Below are 25,400 nucleotides of genomic sequence, written 5' to 3' on the forward strand. Positions count from 1 at the left end.
TTCATGGTACTAATAAGACTGAAAAAGGTCAGGATTAGTATGTTGCTTTCTGTAATTTTTATATATATATGTTATGTTTATTATAGTGTCATTAATTAATATATGCCAGGTTTTAAATGCAAACTTTTACTTACTAGTGACAGTTTATTCCTATTTCATCATATTTCTAAATGTTCTTAGACATTCTGTTTACTGATGTAATATAAAATGCAGCATTATTGATTTCATCCCATTGCACATTTTTTTGAACAGGATTATTATGTGGTAATTTTGTGTCCTACTGAAATGGATGTGCAAGTTCGGAGGGTACTGCAGATTCCAATGTGGTCACAAAGAGTTATCTACCTTCAAGGCTCAGCCCTTAAAGATCAGGATCTGTTGAGAGCAAAGTAGGTATCCTTATCTATTTTCCATTTGCAATACTTTAATATCTTTTTTCTCCTCCAAATTTTCACAATTTTCACCTTGCAAGATATATTTAAGTATTTTTGAATACAGAGTCTTGCCTTAGTCCCACTGCTGGTCAAATGGAAAGGTTAAATGTATAAAACCAGTGTGTGTTCACTTTCTCAGTACAAGGATGTTCAGTGGACCGTGTCCACGCAAACAGTGAGGAGTGTGGCATGTGTAATTAGCTGAGTTATCCAGACCCACTGTTAGAGTAGTCTCCAAATTTCTGAATACCATTTTTATTCCACAAATAAAAATCTTGTGCCAAACATTATGTGAAATGCCAAAGCAGTCTGAGTCAGGGTTTAAATTTTTAGAGGTTGTGTTATGTAGTGGACAGATGACACTTGTGTTGTCTGGTGTCAGAGATGTCCCTGGGGGCTGGATGAATCAGAAGGGTAACTGAGTCTTAGTTGCTCTTTTCTTGTTGCACATGTGCTAGCCAGCCTGGCATAGGCATAGACATTTGTCACAAATCCTGCGGTGGTTCCATATCAGTGGAGTGAGAGCATGGTTGGGCAGACCATGGACACCAGGGAGTCAGGGCATCTGCAAACAATACACGTAGCTTCAGAAACCAGAAGAAATCTTTAGCAGAGGTGGTTTTGCTCCATGTTTTTTGTTGCTTTTAAAGTTTTAAACATGTCTTTCTTGGAAAGAAAAAAAATATCCTGTCCCTTTCTAGGTCCTTCTAGCTGGACTAAGAATCAAATTAGCATGAGACAGATTAACAAGAGAAAAATCAAATTTAATAGTGCATGTACAGGGAATCCATACAGATGTGAAACTTCCAAAGATAGGCAAAAGAAAGTACATATGTCATTCTGAACTAAGGAGAGGAGTAGGGGTCTGGGTCTTACAAGGGAAGGAAAATAATTTACAAGGAGATGAAAAAGAATAAATGTTTGATAAACATATGTTCCCTCGGCTACTCAGAGAGAATAGAACCCGAAGACTTTGATGAAACAGGCCTTGCTAGGTTATTCCCTCTGTGTCCTACCTAGTTTATATCATAATGTAGTTATCTATAGTGATAGCTCTCTTCCTGGAGCAGATTTTCTGATCTAATCTAAATTCTTCTTAGGCAGTTGAGGAGAGAGATAAAGAGCTTTCTTTCCTTGAATCTGCTGGGTTTTGATTGCTTTTTAGCTTAAAATAATCTTCATGCCAAAGTGGCCCATCTTGGCGCGGCCTGCCCTTGGATCCTACATCTCCATATTTGTCCTTGAGTTGTCTTACAAGGTCTTTTAAATATGTCTCCTCACTGAATTTTAGAGCATAGACTTTTTGTTTGTTTTTAAGTATTTTTAAAAAATTTTTTTCTGGATAGCTTGAGTGTGTGTGTTTGTGAATGTTCTGTGTGTGTGTGTGTGCGTGTGTGTGTGTGTGTGTGTGTGTAGGATGGTGACGGAAAAGAACAGAAGAAAATTCCCAGACTCTTTTTTGCTACATACTGCTGCATGTTGATGACTAGATATTTTGTAACTGGAACCTTGACATTATTTTTGATTTAGATATAACAGGTCACTTTAAGTGAGATTTTTCAATGATTTAATACCTTCTGAAATAGAAAAGTTAGTAGAAACTATCAGGATATAGTGAATGGTACAGAATTAAGAAATTTAGTTTCTTTGAGAATAGATTAGTTTTTTTTGGTGGATTAAGTACTTCATAGTCAGAGTCTCCCAGTACCTTAAGTAAAAGATGACTTTAGGTGTTTGCTGTTTGCTATCTATATGCATTCTTTGGTAGCTCTAAAGAAATAGTTGCTTAGACACTAACATAATATGGATCTTTGTATTCATCTGCATAGATAATCAATATGTTTATTTTATTGCATGCATTAAGTTTTTCACATAAGAATAATTCCCTTATTAAGTTCACTATGAATTTATGTGATAAATGAAGCTTTTTTTTTATTACCTAATTAATTGATCTAAGCTATTAGAATTATCTATTAGTATTTTGGCTTGATACTATAGAGGGGAACAAAATTTGCTACCCCCAAATGTGTGCCTATGGCAGGATTATTACAAGTTGGTTATTTTTAAGAAAATAGTAGACCCAAGAAAAACTGAAAACCAAGTTGAAGTTAACCCTTTTGTAAGGGGCATTGATATTTTCAAATATAAATCTCATTCCATAAGGCTGTCTCCCTCTCAGTGCGTGGAAGAGGAGGATTACTCATTCTCTGGAAACTTCTGTGAGTGGAGAAAGCAAAGACCTAAATCTACATAACAATCTTACCCTTGTTTACTGTGCTTTTCTTGATAGGGTCCCATAACTGGCTCCCCCTACCTCTAGCCAAACACACCTTTTTGTCTTTAGTTGAGGATGGTGTTTTACGTGGTAGCCTCATGGGAGAGGAGTTAATCGGTTTTCCTGTGTGTCTCTCACTTGTACCTTATACCAGAAGTATATGTGTTTTTAAACTTGTTTTTCTTCTGTTAATCTGTCTATTTATTGCAGAGGGGTTCAGCCATGAACCTAGAAGGGTAGAGGGAAAATTATTAACTTATCTTTTTACTAATTACACAATTTAGGATTAACATAATTAATTTATTATTAATAGTATTAAAATGGTTCTTCAGCAAAATCAACCACATTTACAAGAATCATTCATTCATTAGAATATAAAAAAGATGATAATGAGGATGAGACAGGTAGCAGGCTGGTAATACTAAAAAATCTGGGTTAAGAAAGAAGTATTCATTTTATGTTCATTTCTTATCCTAATGTCATATAAAGATTTGGGATTTAATGTTAACTAATACATTCTTCAACACAATTTCCCATGCAAGAAACAAGGAGTAGGATTCTCCAAACCAGTTCCAAAGGTCAGTTGCATGAATTTTGAATTGCTTTGTTGAAGATAATGTTTTGAAAATGTTATGCGATACTCATTATCTTACAACCATGGCTTAATATTTTTCCAAAACTGTTTGGTTTGGCCTAATTCCATAGGTTTTTCTCTTTTCTCTGCATAGAAATAATAATTTTGGGGAGGGGGGAAGGTTTATTTTATCATAATGAACCAGAAAGACAAAATATTTCTTATTTTGAAATTAACATTTTGACTTTTCTTTTTTTAATTAAAAAAAAATTTTTAAGTAATCTCTAAACCCAATGGGGGCCTTTGAGTATACAACCCTGAGATCAAGAATCGCATGCTCTACCAACTGAGCCAGTCAGGCACTCCCAACATTTTTATGTTTTTAGAATATTGTTCTTCAAGCACTGAAACATACCATTTATCACCTAATTTAAGAAATGTAGAACTTTAGCATAAGGGACAGGGCTTTGGAGCAAGAGGGTGAATCATCTCCAAGAAATGTAAATGTATAGTAGAGTTTGAGTTAAGAATAGTAATTAGCTCAGTTCCTTCTCTCCTAGTTAATTAACTGTGCAGTTAAAATGTAACTAATCATAAAATAAAGACCAAAACAATTCCCTGAATTTAAACAAGGACATACATGAAAAACTACATAATCATAAAATTTGAGTATTTTTTTACTTTTGTCATTATGAACTCTTGAGTTATATAGCTAATTCCACAATAACTGTTTTGTTCACAGACAAGTTCAGTAATGGTCTGCTAGAAATCTAACTTTTATTTAAGCCTAAGGATACTCATAGTTTATTTGTACTTTGTGTACATTGGATTAAGCATTGGAATTCTATTTTTCAGACAATGCAGAGATATTTCAGTGTATGATTATTTTGTTTTTCTGTCTGTATTTAGGATGGATGATGCTGAGGCCTGTTTTATTCTGAGCAGCCGTTGTGAAGTGGATAGGACATCATCTGTAAGTTTTTAAATTCTCTTCCATAATCGTACTTCTTACCTTAGAAGACTTTTTTGGATTTTTTAAAAAAAAATCTGCCGATGTTAAATATAGGTGACTTTAAAATATTACTAAGGGAAGCAAATATCTCTGAACGATCTTTGCCATATAAGAATAGCTGCGTTATGGCCTATATCAATAAAACTGTTTTTGAAGTAGTTTCTACTAGTCCTTGGATTTTCCATTGATCCAAATGAACTGAGTCACATGCAGACAGAACTGGACTATTTTTTAAAATTATGTATGTCCTTTGCTATGTAATTTTGTTAAAATGGTCTCATTTTCCTCATCTCAAAACAAAGCAGATGGATCAGGCAGTCTGCATTAGAATCTGTTGGAGGGCTTCTAAAAAAGTATACATTCATGAAAATTCTATTCTAGATATATGAGGTGGGGATCCAGAATCTGTGTATTTTAAAAAGATACCCATGTGATTGGGAAGCACATTCCAACTTGGCATCCTTTGGCTTATCTGATCTCAATGATGTATTTTTTTTTCAGGCTTAAGTTATATAAATTCATAATTAAATAGTATAATTTACCAAATTATAACTTCTAGTTTTACATGTGCATTCTAATTTTATTGCTTTTAGAAAGTACATTATTATTTTATATTGAGTAGGTATTGTTAGGTCCTGTGTTTCTAAGCCAGGGAGTTTATCTCTAGCCATATCTGTGGTGTAGAGACAAAACCTTAGTGGCTCCTGTTGTGACTGGGGAAAAAGTAATATATTCATGGGTGTTTCTGGGACATGATTTCCTTTTTTTTCTGTCATATTCAATAAGACCCTCTGTTATATTAATTTAGATGAGTCCTGAATGTGGCAAGATCTTATGCTCTCCTGTTTACTTCACTCTAATTTACCTAAAGTTTTTATTCATTTTTAAACCAATTTTCTCATCTTTTAGTTGAGGAGGATTGTTATTGCTTGGATTGTGTCTCCCAATACTCATATACTGAAGTCCAAGCTCCCAGTACCGCATAATGTGAACTTATTTGGAAATAAAGTGTTAATAGAGAAAATCAAGTTTTAATCAGCTGTCTAGGGTGGACCTTCATCCAATATGACTGGGTATCCTTGTAAAAAGAGGAAATTTGAAGACAGACAGTTATGGGGGAGAATGCCATGTTGAACATGTAGACAGCCCTCTATAAGCCAAGGGGAGTGGCCTGAAACAGATCCTTCACTCCTAGCCCCTAAAAAGAATCAACCCTGCCAACACCTTAATTTGGGTTTCTGGCCTCTAAGACTAGGAGACAATAAATTTTAGTTATTTAAACCACTCAGTTTGTGCTACTTTTTCAATGCCGCTTACCAAACTAGTATAAGAACATAGAACAAACATAGTTTGAAGAATTTATAAAACATTTCTGTTTACAAAAATACATTTCTTTTTTTCTTTAGTGTTTACTTACTTATTCTGAGAGACAGAAAGCATGAGGGGGAGGGGAGAGAGCTAGGGAGAGATGGAATCCCAAGCAGGCTCTGCACTGGCAGTGCAGAGCCACATGCAGGGCTTGAACCCACTAACCAGAAGATCGTGACCTGTACTGAAGTTGGACATGTTGAAGTTGGACACTGAGCCACCCAAGAGTCCCTACAATATATATGCTTTTCAAAAAAATGTTTTTATTTTTAGAGAGACAGGGTGTGAAGGGGGGAGGCGCAGAGAGAGAGGGAGACACAGAATTCAAAGCAGGCTCCAGACTCTGAGCTGTCAGCACAGAGCCCTATGGGGGGCTCAAACTTGAACTTGGAGATCATGACCTGAGCCAAAGTCAGATGATTAATCCACTGAGCCACACAGGCGCCCCTAAGAATTCATCTGCTCCCTTTTTTTCCTTGGTTATTATCGTAATTCAGACCACACCCTCCTCAGTTCATTTAAGTGTTATTTCAGGAGTTTCTTAATTAAGTACTCCAAATGTATTTATAAAATAAATGAATTTGAACTGATAATCTACTGTATGTTTCCATAATTTGTTTACTTTTGAAATTGTGAATCTTGTGCCCCTTAAGTGGTAACGTGGTTTCAAAGTACTGTCCTCCAGTACCAATAATGTTTTGAGTAACAAAAAGGAGTATAAACATTAAGTAATAAATGTATAATATCTTTTGGAGTGCCCTTTACAATGCGACTTTGGGATCTTTCTGTTAAGCAGATATGTTTCATTTTTTCCTGACACTCTGCCATATTGACAGGAAATGAATAAAATATTACACTCCTAAGGACAAAGGAGATGGTAGATGAGACAGCACTAACACAAGTTTGGAAGCTAGAAAGCAGATGGATGAGTGGTAACTGACTTAGAAGGAAGTTAAAATTTAAGTTGAGAGAGGAAACAAGACAGAAGCAGGTTGCTTTTCGCAATGGAACTTCAAAAATTTCAGGATATAGAGGCACCAGATGCTTCTGTAAGTAAGGTTATATGTAGGACTAAACATACGAATAGTGATTAAAAGTCTGCAAGATTAGATTCCCAGAATCCCTTCAGAAATCAGTGCTGATCCCTTTCCCCATCCTGGGGAGTAGGTTCACTATTGGCAGAGTTTGATCCAGTGACACCCTTCACTCAGAACCAGAAGGTGCAACTGAGAGTTGGGGTAAAGTCAAAGGTATTAAAGAGAAAGTTGTTTGACTGAATGTGAGGTGCTTCTCCCAAATGACTCAGAATCCTAATAGCCAGGTCCACACCACCACTGGAACAATATTGAGGAATTTTCTCTGAGGAAATGGTCTGTCATAAGAGAGAATGCCATGTGCATTGTGTGTGTGTGTGTGTGTGTGTGTGTAAATATATAAAGTCTGGAGTTCCCTAGTGCAATATCACAGATTAATCACCTTATTGTAAGGGTTATGTCAAATAAGATTCCCCCATTCAATCAAGTCTCAAACAGCTTCTGAGTGTTTCACTTCTACACATGTTCAGAAAACAGAGATCAATAGACATTTAACGAAATTTCTGACAAGGAAAAGAAAGAACAATGAACAAACATAAAAGCTTTAAAAAAAAAGGAAGAACTCAGAAGAAACAAACAAAACTATATAATTCTAAGTGAGGAAGTAGATTTCAAAATATAAAAAAATATCCTCAGAGTAATATGAGAAGTTGTGAAGAGTGTACATATATAAAACAAGAATGTCTGTAGAATAAAACAATTGAAGACAGAAAACATTTCATGAACCAACAAGAGCTCCTGAAAATTAAAAATAGGATAACACCTGAAAACTTGTAAAAAAGATTCAGGAGAAAAGAGAGAGATGGGAGGAAACAAGGCAAAATACTATCCTTATGATTGGAGAGACTCACAAATTCAGAGAATAGCAATTTCCCAGAGCAGAGACTCTTAAGTGGAAATGAGCCTGGGAACCAGTACGGGGGCAGGTAAACCTGAACTGCATTTAATGAATTTCTGGAGATTCAGTGCAGACAACTTTGAGAGTTAAAAACCCCTGGGGAATGTAGTCATTGGGAGGGGTCCCCTAATTTTGTGAGATTTGCCTCTAGGGGTTTGACCAGGTTCTCACAGTAAAAATGAGAGAAAATATCCTCTTGGGAGCAAAGGTCAGGGTAAAGGAAACATTCTGAAATACACCAGTGCATTCTGTTCTTCTTTATAGGCCCTGACCTTAGGGAAACTAGTTAACCAGAGCTTAACCTGCTGGAAACAGTTATCAGAGCCTAACTGACTTGGGAGAAGGATAATACACAATTCCAGACCACCGTGGCCATCTTCTTTCACATCACAAAAGACTGATGCTAACTCAGGACTTAGTTCGCTTTCCCTTACCCCATGGTTCACTCTCACATTTTTCAAGATCTGTTTATAGCATCTCCTTTAACTTGGTATTTAATGACTGGCTATCAAGAAAAAATTATAAGGCAAACCAAAAAGCAGAAACCAAACCAAACAAAACAATTTGGAGAGACAGAGCAAGTATCAGAACAGACATGACATGAATGTTTAAATTAGACCAATAGTTTAAAATAGCTGATTAATATCCAGGTAATCTCATGGATAAAATAGACAGCATGTAAGGAAAGATGGATAGTGTCAGCTCTGATAGAAAAAAAAAAACAGAAACAGGAGAACAGGAGAAACCTAATGGAGGACCAGGGGGAGGGGAAGAGGGAAAGAGAGTTGGGTAGAGAGAGGGACGCAAAACTTGAGAGACTATTGAATACTGAAAATGAACTGAGGGTTGAAGGGGAAGGGAAAGGGGGGAATGAGGTGGTGGTGATGGAGGAGGGCACTTGTGGGGAAGAGCACAGGATGTTGTATGGAAACCAATTTGACAATAAACTATTTAGAAAGAAAGAAAGAAAGGAAGGAAGAAAACAAAAAAGAAATGCTAGATGTAGAAACACTAACAGAAATGAAGAATACTTTTGATGGACTTATTAGTGGACTGGACATGGCTAGGGAAATAATCTTGGAACTTGAAGATAAATCCACAGAAACCACCAAAAGTAAAAAGCAAAGAGAAACAAGATTTGACAAAAACAAACAGAACGGAACAGAATATCCGAGGGCTCTGGGACCATTGCAAAAAATGTAACTTAGATGTAATACCAGAAGAAGAAGAAAAAAAAAAGAGGTAGAAGAAATACTTGAAAGCATAGTAACTGAGGATTTCCCCATATTAATATCAGACACAGATCCAGGAAGCCCAGAGAGCACCAACCAGAAAAGATGCCAAAAAATACACCTAGAAATATCATTTTCAAATGACAGAAAATCAAAGATAAATTCCTGAAGGAAGTTAGGGGGTTAGGGTGGGGGAAGCACATCAGACCTATCTTCAAAAACCATGCAAACAAGAAGAGAAGGTAATAAAATATTTAAAGTATTGGGAGAAAATACAGAAGGGAAGTCAATGTCAGAGTTCAGGGACAAGGAGGAGGGCCTGGGTCCCAGTAACTGAATGGAGTTTTATGTCTTGACAGATGGCAGAGAAGAAAAAAAAAACCAATATCCATGGGGGACACTAAGTATTTCTACATTACTACAGTATTTCTGTTCCTTTGGCAAAGACTGGAGAGTCTTGCAACTATGCTGTGTCTGTATGTACAGGGTCTCATGGATTTGTCTACAGCCCTTAGAGAAACAGCCTTGCAGGTCTTCATTACAAAATGGATGTTAGGCTATTCCTAGTTTGCTCAAATCTGGACACACCAGTGGACTACCATTCATCTATCTTGTTTGTTTTTAAGTTTATTTATTTTGAGAGAGAGAGAGAAATAAAGTTAGAGACAGAGAGAGAAGGGGGAGGAGAATATGTGGGGGGGGGGAAGAGGAGAGAGAGGGAGAGAGAGAATCCCAAGCAGGCTCCACACTGCACAGAGCCCAACTTGGGGCTCCATCTCACAAACCATGAGACCATAACCTGAGCCAAAACCAATTGTCAGATGCTGAACCAACTGAGTCACCCAGGCACCCCTCATCTCTTTTGAACCTCATTTTTACATATGTGAACACAATGACCCAATTTAAGATTTATTTAGAAAAAAATATAGAAACCCAAGAAAATGTCACACTATGCTGACTAGCTGTAAGTGTTAACGTAGAGGACACCATATTCGTTATTATGTTGTAGGAACGGCCTGGGGTAGTCGCTCTTCAAACACTGCTGCATTGTTTTCTACAGAGAAGTTGGTTCAACAACTCCTGGCCCTCCTGTCCCTCAGTCCCCAGTGTTTGGCTTCAATCCTAGCAGGAGAGTTGAAATTCTGCTTTTTGATTTCCTAAAGGTTAATAAATACATCATTTTTGACCAAAAAATCTAGTTCATCTTTTTGTTTGTTTGTTTATATCTTTCTGTACATATGGGCGTTTGGTCCAGACAAACTATTTAGTTGTCTCTCCCCAAGTACGTGGTTCATTTTGGGAGGTGGGTGGAAGCAGAGAACAACTCCTCCTTTATGATGATCCAATCCTGCTACAACTGAATCATTTCACATTTATTAATCCTTTCTTGTATCTTCGTTTAGAGGAAAATGAACTCTAGAATTTTGCACTGAAGCAGTCAAGTCACTAGTACTGTCATTTATACTTGCTTTTGGGAATGAAAATAAGTGGGTATCTTGGGCAGACCAGAAGGCCTGGAATCCTGATGTGTTCTTGGCTGATGGAATCCTGTTCCATTCGACTAAGAGCTGTCTGTTCTCCTTAATTTTAATCAAGCCCACTACATTAGACAGAAGAGTCGCATGGGAAAATTAAATTATAGGAGGTTCTCAGGAAATTCTTTCTCTATCCTGCAGGGGCTAGCAGTCGGTCACCTCTAGGCTGCATACTCTGCAACATGAGGCGACAAATAGAACTATTAGATAGTGAAAAGAAACATGTAGATTTATATGTTACTGACGGTTATGGAGCAAAGTAAAAAGTTTTACTTTGTTTTAAAAACTGACCAAAAACATAAGGTTAATTACATTGAGCCTTCCTTGGAGAAATATTTGCTAAATAAATAAGATTAGGCAAGTTTACTGTTTTCTTTTAATTTTAATTCCAAAGATATATATGTGAAATTAATTAGTGAAATATTTATGATTTCTTAAGAAGTAATTTAGACTAATTTTTTATATATTTGTTTCTAAGATGAACCTTTCCAATAATGATTTTTAATAGATTTACCTGGCAATGTTTTCCGGCTATATATGTGCACACTTGAGTTAGGATTATCTGTTGTGTGGAAAAAGATGTTACATCTATAGAGATAAATTTTTAATATTAGGCATACTTTTAAAGAAATTTTTCTAAGTGTGGTTTAAAGACATTCTAATGTGACGGCCCAATAGACACATGAAAAGATACTCAACATCACTAGTTATCAGGGAAATACAAATCCAAACCTCAATGAGATATCACCCATCAGAATGGCTAAAATAAATAATATTATTTATTTATATTTATATTTTAAAGATAACAGGCTTTATCACCCAGCAAGTGGAAGTATTCAAACGTGTATTTTTCTTCATCACTTATTGTGAAGGATGATAAATAACCTTTTTGAAGCTTCTATTACGCTAATGCTAATTTTCTACAAAAATCTTACAGTTCTAGTTAATACTGTTACTATTGGTATACATACTTCAGCTCATTTTTTTCAAACTTTAATAAAAAACAAACAAACAAATAAATAAGGAACCAGAGAAATTTGATATTTCGTGTGGCTTTCATGTGGTGAGGCATTTTGTGCACATCATGGCATTTCATGCTCACTGCAGTTGTTTTATAGATGAAAGAACCCTGGCTCAAGGGTGTTAATTAGATTTCCCGGAGTGGCAGAGCCTGGAGTCTGCCCAGGTCAGGTCAACTTTAACACTCTTTTCTTTGTACCAAAACGGCTTCCCATGGTGATAATAGCTTACTGTTCAAATAGGTCAACCATTTGTACATAAAAGTGGTTCTACAGTCTGAAATTGTAATCAGAATATATATCTGATTCTGTAATCAGAATATATATATTCGCATCATATTAGGCATCAGTTGTCTGTTCTACTTCTCATTTTTAGTCTATTTCTTAAAAGTAAATAGTTTAAATCCATTAAACCACTGACACTATGTTTTGTATCTCTGCTTTGTAAGAAGAATATGGCATTTGTTTCCTTTTTTCCTTCAGCTTTCATTCCCAATTTTCTATGATCAGTTTTGGTCTTTTGTACTTACATTTTTGTATATGAAGGCCGATATCATTTACCTTTTATCTGGTGATTAAAACTAAATGTTCTGCCATTGTTTATTGAGGAAGTCTAAAGGTTGAATGTAATATACATTTAAAATGTCATGACTATGTATACACTGTTCACTGAAGACCCAGTGATCACTGTGATTACATTTTCCCCTTTTTTGTATTGTTTCCCGCCATCTCCTAAATTCTCAAAATCAAGGTACATTATAGGTATGTGTTACCATTCATTACTTTTTTAATTGCTATTTATTGCAGTTTTGCTTTCCGCACTCACTATCCTATTGTCTGTTAATTTATTATTCACATTTTCATTTAAAGTTTACATGTCTTGGCTCACTTACCTTCAAATTTACATGGGTCAATTGACATAATTATTTATATGCTTCTTAAATCTGAGTATAGCATTTTACCCAAGGAATAAACTTGCCCTCAGGTAACACTATCACCATTTTTAACCATTCATTCACTGAACAAATATTTACTGAATGGCTTATAGTCCAAGTGTTGATGTATCACCTGAAGGTACATTTATGAACATAGCAGTGAAAAAAATCTCAGTTCTCTTGAAGCTAGCCTACTAGTATGAGTGACAATTGATATACTAATTAAATAAATAAATGAATAGTGTTAACTAGCGATGAGTGGTAAGGAGAGAACCTGGGGAAGAGGCATATGAAATGTTAGAGAAGGCTGACCTTTTAGATTGAAACATTAATTCACAATTTTGAAAGATTACCTTAAAATACAATGCTCGTTAATTATTAAGACAGGAGCACATAAAGCAACACCATGTTGCTTTCATTAGAATAGTTTTATGACACTTAGTACTTCAAACTACTTGTGTTCTTAAAAGTATTATAATTCTTCCTTTTCAGGTCTAACCTCTTGAAAAAAGTGACACTCACTATTTCAAAGTTACGATGTCCTTAGATCCCCCATTCCAGTTTACACTCCATCCATGTTCCTGATGATCTTCTTTCTAAAAACACCAAATGTCCCCTAATAGAGAACATTTTGTATTTCTTGTTTTCCCTATTTTGTTCAATGATCATTGGTAACTTTTTCCACTTTCATGTTATTCCCTTCTCCACTTGCTTGTGTGCCTTCAATCCTTGTAGAATTTCTTCTTAATACTTAAGCCATTATTTATCAATTGCTTTTTAAAGATCTTCTCCAAAAAATGTATTTTGTATTTGTTAAAGGATGAGTGGATCAAGAAGACATAACATTCCTCAATGTGTGCTCACACACCTTATCGTGAAACCTCACACTGGGAGAACTGGAAGAAGCTACAATTGTTAGAAATTCTGATATTGATAAACAAAATCAGTAGGGTTATAAAAAGAAACTGGAGCTAACTTTCACCAACTAGATCTAATTGACGAATAGAACATTGCATTCAACAACTGCGGAATACACATTTTTTGCAAGTGGGTATGGAACATTCACAAAGACCATATGCTGGAAAATAGAAGAAATGGCAGACAAGTTAAAAGAATTAAAACATACAGAGTATGTTCTGTCATCATAATAAAAATTAGTTAGAAATTAATAAGAAAACCACAACAGGACAATACCCAAATATTTGAAAATCAGTACAGTTCTTAATAAGCCATGGACAAAATATGAAATAACAAGGAGGATTAGAATTATTTTAATTGAGTTGTGATGAAAATGCAGCATATCAAAATTCAGGGGATACAGCTGAAGTGTTGCCTAAAAAGAGACTCATGGCTTTAATTTCCTGGATTAGAAAAGAAAGTTTAAAATTAAATAGTAAAGTGGAAGTAAAGGCAGCAATTACAGACTTTAGAAGTGGTTTCTGTAAACGGGGACAGAGAAATGGGGCAGCACCTGATGGTAATGTGTGCTGATGGAAAACTTTCTCTTCTTTTCCTTTCTTTTTTTTAGTGGGGAAAATTTTTAGGCGTTCTGTATTGTAAAGGAAATGATCCACCAGAGAGGGTAAAACCAACGATACAGGAAAGTGAAAAATTCGAAGAATACAGTCAGAGGATATATAAGATAGAATATGATCCAGTGTATAGACGGAAAGTTCCCTTTGCTAAGTGTGTAAAATGCTCACTCATTTTAACAAGAGGCGAGTATGTAGTCAGATGTGGTGGAGAGCGCCCTGGACCCTTTGTTCTTATTTCTGTTTTCTCATAGTAGTTGAGATAATCAGAGAAGAGGGAAGAGATGGTCGACGTTTGAGGGGCTATGAAATAGTTCTCTAGAGCAGCAGAAGAGTGAATGACCTGGAGAAATGTGGAGTTGCTGAGTAATGCTCCTGTCGCCTGTGATATTATGGACTCTGAATGTGAAGTAAGGCCTATTTAGCATATACGTGTGTTTGTGCCCAGCCATCTGTTATTTGTAGTAGAAAGAGAGTTGGATTTAGCAAGGTTGTAGTTCTGAGTAGGCCTGAGTCAGAGAGGAAAGCAAAATGATTGTTTATGCCAGAGTCTGCTTACTTGGTGAAACATTTGGTACAAGTGGTAAGCAGGGAAGTTAGAATGTGCACATGGAGATAACAGAGAATGAGAGTATGGATAGATTGAAGTTGCTGGTGACGTCAGGAATCACAGTCCTATATAGTGAGCTGGAATATGAGAGGTGGTGAATGGGCAGAGGAATGTTGGCTTGTGTTGTGATATGTTTTAAAAGGTGCAGACACAAGGGGCACCTGAGTGGCTCAGTTGGTTAAGCGTCTCTGATTTTAGCTCAGGTCATGATCTCGCAGTTCACTAGTTTGAGCCCTGTGTCGGGCTCTGTGCTACAGCTCAGAGCCTGGAGCCTTCTTCACACTGTGTGTGTCTCTCTCTGCCCCTACTCAGCTAGTATTCTCTCCCTCCCCCGCTCTCTCACTCTCTCAAATAAAAAAAACATTAAAAAAAATTTTAAACTTTCAGACACTTTACTTTCAATATCTTGTTCGCTCAGTATCATTAGGTGCACTCCTAAAGACTTCTTCAAAGTTAAGTCTCCACTCAGTCATTTTAATGTATGAAGTATAATAGATTTACCCTCTAGATAGGTTTTCATTGCAGCATGGAGAGAATTTAATTTTTTGAGCTGAACTGGACATATGGATTTTTACATAAATGGCCTACTTCTGAAAAAAACCTGTAGTGTTTGCTTTGCTCTTTTAGCTTTCTTGGCACAACTGATTTTTAAACTTCTTGCTTCTTGAAACTGAAAAAAAGAAAAGAAAAGAAAAAAGAAGTATATATTAACACCTCTCCATGTTTGCTATTATTAAATATCGGTTACAGGCTAAAGATTATTTATATATATTTATACATACTATATATGTGATGTTTTTTTCATAACAGTGCTGCAAGGATGTTATAACTAGCTCCTATTTGTAGACTAATAAAATAATACTCTGGTTATCTATTGAAAGTTCTTAGGCACATAAGGTTCAGAGCTCACAGACTTAGCATTTATACATTATTCTGTTGCTGTCAAGGAAAAATTGTATCAGACATTGTTAAATAAGCAAGGGAGATTTTATTTAGGACTGTTGCAATAATAGAGAGAGATTGAATTCTACTCTTTGGAAACAAAAGGTTATAGGATTTTTAAGTTCTGGGATGAACCAAGTGGAAAAGTACTGGAGGGGAGAAATTTGTCTATGTGATTATACCATGATTTGCTAATTGTCTCTTATAAAGTTGGGGTCCTATCTTCCCATAGACACAGGGAGGTAGGGGCTCTTGCTCCTTTGTTGATTATATTTCAGAGCCACGGTCCTCCGTTTCTTGAGAAAGACTTTTCTGGTTTATAAAACTGGCAAGAGGCTGGGAGAAAGAAGATTTAAATCTCAAAGCGGCAGAAAAAAAGGATTTATAATTGGACTTTTTCTAAAACAAAGCTTTTGGGGTGCCTGGGTGGCTCAGTCAGTTAAGCATCCGACTTCAGCTCAGGTCATGATCTTTCGGTTTGTCGGTTCAAGCCCCGCATCAGGCTCTGTGCTGACAGCTAGCTCAGAGCCTGGAGCCTGCTTCCTGTTCTGTGTCTCCCTCTCTTTCTGACCCTCCCCTGCTCGCCCTGTCTCTCTGTGTCTCTCAAAAATTAAAAAAAAAAAACAAAGAAAAAAACATAAAATAAAGCTTCTAAGAAAAGGGAGGTCAGGAAGAAAACTGTCAGGAAATCAAGCTGAGGGAAACTTTAAAGCCGTCTTGGGTCATCCATCGGACTCTAAAGACTTTAAGTTGCAAGGTTCAGAAACAAATTATTTTAAACTATGTTGTTAGCTCTTCTCTTTAATGTCAAAGCTGCTCATTTTTTCCTGATTATTACATGCAGTTTTGAACATATGGAATCTTAGCATAGAAAGCAAACAACCATCACACACTCAGACAGTAAATTCCCTATATGACCCTTTCAGACAGCATGAGAGAAGAGCTGAAATAAAATGTTTGCAATTGTAGGGAGGAAAACTAATTTCCATCTATGCTCTAGGTTCTCTGCCTGTTTTCCCCTGCCCTCCTCCTGGTGATAAAAGACAGGATAACAAGAGACAAGCATTCAGAAGTTTAATATGTATACCTCACATGTACATGAGAGATATCCAGGAAGGCAGTAAAACTCCCCCAAATGGTCCAAGCCGTCACCTTCAATGCTATCTTTAGCCAATGACAACAGAGTGATGTGGGAGTGGGGAGACTAGTTCTGGGAGTTTAGCTAGAAAAGTACAGTTAGGTTGTGATGCCGATTTAAGACTGGTGCCTTCTCCACTGAGAAAGGGCTGTGCTTTCGAGTCATCCTTCTCTTCCTGGTACAGAGAGAGAGAGCTAACCTTATAAATGGAGATTTGCTTTATGAATATAGATTTAAAGGGTAGATTCTACTCTGGCTTAAGAGCTTCTCCCATGGCTGATTTTTCTTAAAAAATAATCATATAAAAATAATCTTTATGAAAAAAAGGCATACTTTGGAATGGCATATTCTGCTACCCTTCACAATGTAAGCTTTTTAAAAAAATTATTTTTAGTTTATTTATTTTTGAGACACAGAGAGACCGAGCAGGAGCGGGGAAGGGGCAGAGAGAGAGGGAGACACAAAATCCAAAATAGGCTCCAGGCTCTGAGCTGTCAGCACAGAGCCTATGAGGGGCTCGAACCCACGAACATGAGATCATGACCTGAGCCAAAGTCGGAGACTTAACCGACTGAGCCACCCAAGCACCCCTAAGCTTTTTTTAAAAAAGAGTTTTGTTTTGTCTGAAACAGATCCATTTTGAACATTGCAACACTTTAACACAATAAGCATTTCTGTTATTTCATTACAAAAAAATGTACCTTAAATTTTTTGGAAAGATTTTGCAAAATTTTTTTTTTACTTGTTATTCAACACAGTGGTTAATAAAAATTCTCAAAAGCCTCTTCCCTTCCAATTCATAAAATCACAGAATTTAAAACTGTGAATTTTAAACTTCTTAAGATACCCTGTGATCACCAGTGTAACTAATTTTTTAATCTGTCCAGAAATATATTTTGGTAAATTCTTGGCAAATGATTATCACTGAACTTCAGGTACATGCTTTCAAGATGGCCTAGCCTCTTTATGAATAACTTTAATGATTATTCACTTGACACATGTCAGTAAGCTTTGGGAGATTTTTAAAACACTATGGTCACAACTTTGTTAAGAATAAATCGAAGACTCAAGAGGATTATGATCTGGAGTTAGATTTGGTATTGATGGTCATTCCTGAAGAAACTGGGAGAAGAATTAAATACACAAAAGACACCATTTAAGAAATGTAAGGCTCTAGGCAATTTACTAGAAGTTAGGCCAACAAGCTCTAAAACAATCCAGAATTTCAGCTTTGAGAAGCAGAGACCAAAATAGCCTTTGGTTCTTGAAATGTAAAGACAGAAAGTATATGTGTTATTTAACTGACCATAAAGTTGACTTGGTACACAGTCTCAAAGTTTCTGGTAAGAAGATTCTACGAATATGCTATACCTGGAATTTCAGACAGGCAGTCAGGTTTTTGCCATTATCTATCTGCACTCTCAGCTATAAGAATGGAAATCAAAAGTAGGATTACAATCCCTGAGAGATCATTGCAAAGAGCAGGAAGTACAAATAATCTTGAAACTGGATGGAATCCAAGGTAATGTTTCCATCTCAGACATAATGTCAAATCCTTTCTGTTTAAACTTGGCAGAAAGATGAAATTATACTAGCAGTTCTACGAGTTTTAATACCAAAGTCTAGGATGCTAGACTAAGATTTCTTTAATTATTATTGACTCTGGTGTCCATTGTTCTTGAAGATTTGGTTACTGATGAACCTATAGATGTTTGACTCAAACTATATAGCTTTCTAGTAGCTTAGTAGGCTAAAAGGCAACATGATGATTTAATGTTTTTATATCTTTTAGAGTTTTTGGTTATATGTTTCATTTTTAGTATTTTATTTAAGAATATTCAGAATTGCTTTTGTACTTAATAAATATACATCAAATTTTAAACCCAATTCTCCAAAGACATCAATTACAATTCATTACAAAGGAACTATGTAGTTTCCTTAATTCAATCATAAAGTCAAACCAATTAATCATAGATGACACATGTATAGAACCTATGTATTCAAATTGCATTAAAAATTTTTTGTATCATTAGCTGTATATGTGTAGCTATATATGTATCTAACCTTATAATATATACCTTATACTTTACCAGTTTACCTGGTAGACCCAGACAATGTAATTGTGAACAAAGTGGCCCCTTGCAGCAAGGTGATTTTGAGTCTAATTCAAAGCCTTGAGAGGGATTCTGAGAGTATATTATTATTCTCTAGGTAGGAGTTTATATATTTGGCAAAAGTTGCTTATAAAACAGTACATTTGAGTTGTGTTTAGGAAAGATTTGTTTTCTAGTTTGCTGCAAGTTGTTTTTACTCTTGTATAAATGTTATATCTACATTGTTCAAGGAACTATAAATTAGGGGCAAATTTATTTACATATATTAAGTTTCATAATTCAGTTTTACTTGATCCTAAAAACTGTTTTCAGTAGATAAGTTAGCAAAATATACTCAAAATATAAAAAATAAATCTATCATATGTTAAGTGCTACAGATGTATGCTTATAAATTGAATATGGGGTTAGAAGTGACCTTTGATCTGACTAATGTCTTAACCATTTTCTGAATCATAGACTGTATTTGAGAATCCAATGAAAGTTACAGATTCTCATGGAGGAGTGTGAAGCAACTCATGTCTAAAATTTTATCTAAAATGTTGAGCTCTTTTATAGGTCATGTGGAGTTAAAGAAAGAAAATCCTTGTCATAGGTAAAAGGATTTATTTTAGGTCCTTAGAATGCCAACAAGTAGTTTTTAGTTATTTCAAATTCTAAAAGTTGAATTTTATGAAGATGATTTTAGCCAATTTAATTTTTAGGTAAAGTGACTTTAGGAGACATGTTCTGCTTTCACAGTAACAATAGACACCTATGATGACCCAATAATACCCTCTGTTACCTTCCTTTATTATTTAGGCTGTTTATTCTGAAGTTGTCATGGTCGATGATTTTATTTTTTGGTTACAGTTAAATTTAGAGTATCTCATTTCAGGCTGAATTTTGTCATCAAGGAAAAAAAAAAGAAATCAATATTATTCTCTGTTGTTAGAAGAATGAATTAAAAATCTTGTCTCTGTGCTGTTTTATTATCTGCATTAGCAAATACCTATTTTCTATTCCTCATGTGACATTTATGCCATAGTACACCTACCTTGTTTCCTTTTTCCTAACTTAATGCTCCACTCACAAGGTCATAGATGCTTGTTGGTAGGGCACAATGCATGAATAAAACAAGGAAGATTTATGGGCTTTTAGGATTAGTACTTCATCCAGCTATTTATCCACTGACGACAGATTTAATAAATACTTTCTGTGTGCCTGATGCTTCTTAACATTATCTCATTTGGTGCTCACAATATCCCTGTGAAGAAAATATGGTTTTCCTTACTCATCTTTGAAAAGCAAAAGAAAGCTGGTTGATAGGGATGCACTTAGGATGAATGAAGTATAAGCATGGTCCTTGTCTACTTAGAGCTTATAGTATAGTGGGGATCAACTTAAAAACAAAGATGAGTGAATACTATGGTGGGCAAATACAGAATGCAGTGGGAAGAGCCAGCATGGATGTCAGCCAGAAGAAGAGGGTTTCCTAGAATAAGTGACAGAAGTCCTGGAGGTTCAAGGATGGAGGATGCATTACCACTGGAACAAAGAGGGCAAAGGCTGGGGAAGTAATCTGGGGATGGTTTCATAAAGGGCCTTTCTTGCAAGCCTTGTTCAGAAGTTTGGGCTTGATGCTCAGAGTAAGGAAAGCCACTGTAGGGGTGTCAGCAGCGAAATATACAATCAGATTGTAGTTTGAAAGGGCAGTAAATCTGATAAGAACACAGAATTAGTAAAAAATAGAAAACTTGAAGTAGAATGACTTGGAGGTTGTTGCCTTCACTCCAAGCCTGAAGTGACAGCCTTTGGACTCAGGTTGCGGAGGGAGGTTGGAGAGAAGTGGACAGATTAGAGCAGTTTTAGAAGACACCATCAAGACTTGAGGGCTGATTGAGTGCAGGGGTAGGAGGGATGGAGAAGGATTTAGTGTCTGGTAAAACCCACCTCTGAGAAAAGGCAGAATTACCAGCAGGAAGATGAGTTCAATTTGGGGTAAAAAAGCCAATGGACAACTAGGGACATTGGTGTCATGGAAGCCAAGAAAGAAAATTTTAGGGAACCAGTGGTCTCCCTGTCACATGATGTCACTAAAGAACAGCAAGCTGCCTACATCCACTTTACAAACGTAATCGAACCTTTTATCCTGAGAATCAGATTTGTTTAATAATTTTACTTATTCAGTTTGTAAATTCTAGAGTGAAATTAGAGCCCTGAATTTGTAACTAAAGCTCACGCTTTGTCTGCTTAGTTTTTTTTTTTTAAACCGGCTATTTTTTTTAGCAGTTTTGGATTTACAGAAAAATTAAACAAAAAATAGGGAGAACTTGCACCATCTCTTCTCCCCAGTTTCCACTGTTACTAGTATCTTACATTCGTGTGGTACATTTGCTTTTTGTTTTTTTAAATGTTTTTTTTAACTTATTTTTGAGAGAGAGGAAGACAGCATAAACAGGGGAGGGTCAGAGAAAGAGGGAGGCACAGAAGCTGAAGACAGGCTCCAGGCTCTGGACTAGCTGTTAGCACAGAACCTGATGCAGAGCTTGAACCCACTAACTGTGAGATCATGACCTGAGCTGAAGTTGGATGCTTAACTGACTGAGCCACCCAGCCACCCCAGTGTGGTACATTTCTGACAACTGATTAGCAAATATTGATATTTACAAATAAATGCTATATTATTAATTAAATTTCATAGTTTACATTAAGGTTCATTCTTTGATTTGTACATTCTGTGGATTTTGACAAATACAGGATATCTATCCATCATTACAATATCTTTCAGAATACTTTCACTGCTCTAAAAATCCCCGTCTTCCACCTGTGCATCCCTACTTCTCCACCTGCTCCCACTGCCAAGCCCGTTAGCTACCACTGATCTGTTTACACTTTCTATAGATTCCCTTCTCCAGATGTCATATAGTTGGAATCATATGGTATGTAGCCTTATAAGTTAGGCTTCTTTATTTAGTTTCCTCTGTGTCTTTCCGTGGCTGGACAGCTCATTTCTCTGTATTGCCGAATAATATTATATTGTTGGGATGTTCCCATTTGTTTTATCAATTTACCTATTGAAGGACATATTGGTTACTTCCAGGTTTTTGCAATTATGAATAAGGTTGCTGTAAACATTCAAGGACAGGTTTTGGGTGGATAAATCATTTGAGTAAATACCACAGAACACAAATGTTGGCTGATATGATAAGGGGATGCTTAGTTTTATAAGAAACTGTAGACTGTTTTCCAAAGTTGCTGAATAATTTTGCATTCCCACCAACAATAAATGAGACTTTCCGCTGTCTCACATCCTCACCAGTATTTGGTGTTGTTGGTGTTTCGGATTTTAGTCATTCTAGTAGTTGTGTGGTGGGTGGTATTTCATTGTTTTAATTTGCAATTCCCTAATGATATATGATGCTAAGCATCTTTTCATATGCTTATTTGTCATCTGTGTATTTTCTTTGATGAGGTGTGTGTTCAGATCCTTTGCTGATTTTTAAAGTGGTTTGTTTTCTTATTATCATTTACTCTTTTCTATTATCAGTAACTTTATATTTAACATGCATCTCTCCTAAATTGCTTATGCTTGGGTCTTATTTCTTTTGTTCTTCTAATATTCTTTATATTTTAATATGTTTTACTTCATTAACATTCAATGCCATCATTTATATGGTTGGATGTAAGTCTACTTAAGTTGTTTTCTGTTTTCCCTTTTCTACTTTTAAAAAAATACTTGACTTTTTTTCTTTTAGTAATTCAAGTTTACTATACCCATTGTGTTTTTAGAAATTATCTTATGAAAATTTTTTAGTGACTCTTCTAGAGAATACAACACATGTTCACTTCATGTTAATATTGCACAATTTATTTATTTTTAAATATCACACAATTTATTGAAGTTAGAAACTTTTAATGTTATTTTTATAAATTTCATATTCCGCGAAACAATACTATATTTTTTCTTTACAAAGATATACGAATTTTAAAGAACTGCAGAGGAAAACTGTTCTTTTATATTCATTCAAAAGTAACCATATTTTGTAGTCTTTTTTGATTTCTAAAGTGTTCACTCTGGTATCATTTCCCTTCAGCATAAAGAAGTTTCATATACTTTTCTTGTAGTGAGATTCTGATAATAACATGCTTTCTTAGATTTCATTAATTGAAAAAACCTTTATCTCACCTCTTTGAAAGATTTTTTGCTATAAAATTATGGTGTAATAGTTCCCCCCCCCCCATTCTGGAAATTGGGATATTGTTTCACTGTTACCTGGTTTCCATGATTACTGGTAAGAGTTCTTGGTCATAAAACTGTGTTTCTTTGGCTGTTTTCAAAATATTGTCTTTACTTTTCATTTTCAATAATTTGACTACAGTGTGATTAGTAGTCTTCATATATGGCATTTGAGGGATTTTCTGAGCTCCTTAAACTTGCCCTTAATAAAATTGGGAAGTTTCTGGCTACTATTTCTTCAAATCATTTTCTGTTTTATTTTCTCTTTCTGTTCTTCCTGGAAATCCAATTATATTATATACGACATTTTTACATTGTTGCACAAGTCCGTGAACTCTGTTCCTTCTCTAGTCCTCTTTGTTTTTCAAATTGGATAAATTCTGTTGCTCTATGATCAAGTTCACTGACTTTTTCTTATGTCATCTCCATTCGACTTCAAAGCCCATCCAATGAATCTTTTTCAGATATTTTAGCTTTTTATTTAATTAAAAAAATATTTTCTAGGGGCACCTGTGTAGCTTAGTCAGTTAACCGTCCGACTTTGGCTCATGATCTCATGATTTGTGGGTTCAAGCCCTGCGTTGGGTGCTGGATGTTTGGGACAGCTCGGAGCCTGAAGTCGACTTCAGATTTTCTTTCTCCCTCTTTCTCTCTGCCCCTCCCCTGCTTGTGTGTGCATGCTCACACTCTCTCTCAAATAAACAAGTAAGCATTTTTAAAAAACTTAAATATTTTTATTACTTTACTGATTTTTTTCTATTTATTATGAGCATATTTCCTTTACCTTAGTGATAATACTTTTATTAGCTGAGTTAAGCCCTAGTAAGGTAATTCAAACATCTACATCATCTAAAGGCGAATGTTTATTGAACTTAATTTTGTTTCCCATGAAATAAACAAATAGGTCACATTTTTCTGGCACTTCATATGTTCAATAATTTTGCAACATATCCTGAATATTTTGTTATGTTGTGGAGACTTGGAGACTCATTTATTATTCCAAAGAGTGTTGATATTCTTGTTTTCGCAAGCAGTTAATTCAGTTCTCTTGAATGCAAACTCTATTAGAGTTGCAGTTGGCAGTGATTCAAGTCTCAGTTGAGATTGCTCTTGTCCTGTCCTTTGTGTGCATGGTTTAGAGGTTAGCTGGTGTTGTACACATTTATGCACAGGATTTGTGGCTTCTGTTCTCTGCCTGTCCCTTTTCTGGGGTTCAACACCCATCCACAATAATGTTTAATCAAATACCTGGGCACCTCATGGCCCAGCCAAGTTGATACATAAAATTAACCATCACGCTGTATCAGGTTCATCATCATGTTTTGAATGTTAGCCTGGAAAACACACATTGTCCATTTATCCACTGAAGGAATTCTGAGTTACTATTCATCAACTTTCATGCAACTTAAAGTTACTAGCCACTGAAAGCATTTGTGTAAACAATCCATTATATCCACTTGTATTTTTAATTATTCTTTTCTTTCTCTAACAACATTGTTAAATAGAGCTTTCTATGATGATGCAACAAATGCTTATATCTTCACTGTTCCATAAAGCTTCAGATTAGCCACATATGGCTTTGAACACTTGAAATATGGCCAATGTGATAGGGAAAGGGAATGCTTAATTTTAGTTAAGTTAAATTTAGACAGCTACATGTGGCTAATGGCCAATATAAGGGCAGTGCTACCCTCCAATATGTTTTTTTAGCTAACTGACACATTTCTCTAATAATTGTCTTGATCTGTGTAGTGAATTAAGTAATAATTTATGGGATCATAAATGTGTAAGATTTAATGTTAAGCAGGATTTTTATTCTTTTTCTCAGTCTTAACTTTATAAAAAATTTTTTTCATGTTTTTTATTTATTTTTTGAGAGACACAGAGAGACAGTGTGAGCAGGGAAGGGTCAGAGAAAGAGGGAGATACAGAATCTGAAGACAGGCTCCAGGCTCTGAGCTAGCTGTCAGCACAGAGCCCAATGTGGGGCTCGAACCCACGAACAGTGAGATCATGACCTGAGCCGAAGCCAGACGCTTAACTGACTCAGCCAACCAGGGGCCCCCAGTCTTAACTTTTTAAAACTGTTTTTGTATTTTTAATATCTGAAAGTTACTGATCTTTTCCAAATCACCCATGTAGAGTCAAGATACTTTTATTTTTATTGTTATATAAAAAAATTTTAAATAGTGTATTCTCTACATGTATGGTTGCTGTAGTCATTTTCCTTTTGCCAATCTTTCTAAAAGTGTTAAAATTGTTATAAATCCATAGTGTTACTAAAAACTATTAGTTGTGCACATTCCTGAAGGCTTCTGACCCTCAACTATTTTCCAAGAAGAGTACTTTTAAGTGTTTCAGGAAACTTTCCACTTAATCTCTGCTAGTTTTTAACATGCTGGTAATTAGCACTGATTGGATTAGGTATTGTTACTCTCCTTTCTAGAAGCAATAAATATCTTTAAAAATAAG

At 35.6% G+C, this 25,400-nt stretch overlaps 1 protein-coding gene across 3 annotated transcripts in view; it reads left to right on the forward strand.

Annotated features, from left to right (window-relative positions):
- The window catches only part of KCNT2 (potassium sodium-activated channel subfamily T member 2), a 340,818-nt gene that overhangs the window by 155,419 nt on the left and 159,999 nt on the right, over positions 1–25,400 (forward strand). For all 3 annotated transcript variants that reach the window (XM_029933172.1, XM_029933173.1, XM_029933174.1), the window contains exons 11-12: positions 253–389; positions 4,193–4,256. In XM_029933172.1, the coding sequence (XP_029789032.1) occupies positions 253–389; positions 4,193–4,256 (201 nt within the window). The remainder of the gene's footprint in view (positions 1–252; positions 390–4,192; positions 4,257–25,400) is intronic.

Source organism: Suricata suricatta, chromosome 3 (genome assembly GCF_006229205.1).
Source record: "Suricata suricatta isolate VVHF042 chromosome 3, meerkat_22Aug2017_6uvM2_HiC, whole genome shotgun sequence".
Taxonomy (NCBI): domain Eukaryota; kingdom Metazoa; phylum Chordata; class Mammalia; order Carnivora; family Herpestidae; genus Suricata; species Suricata suricatta.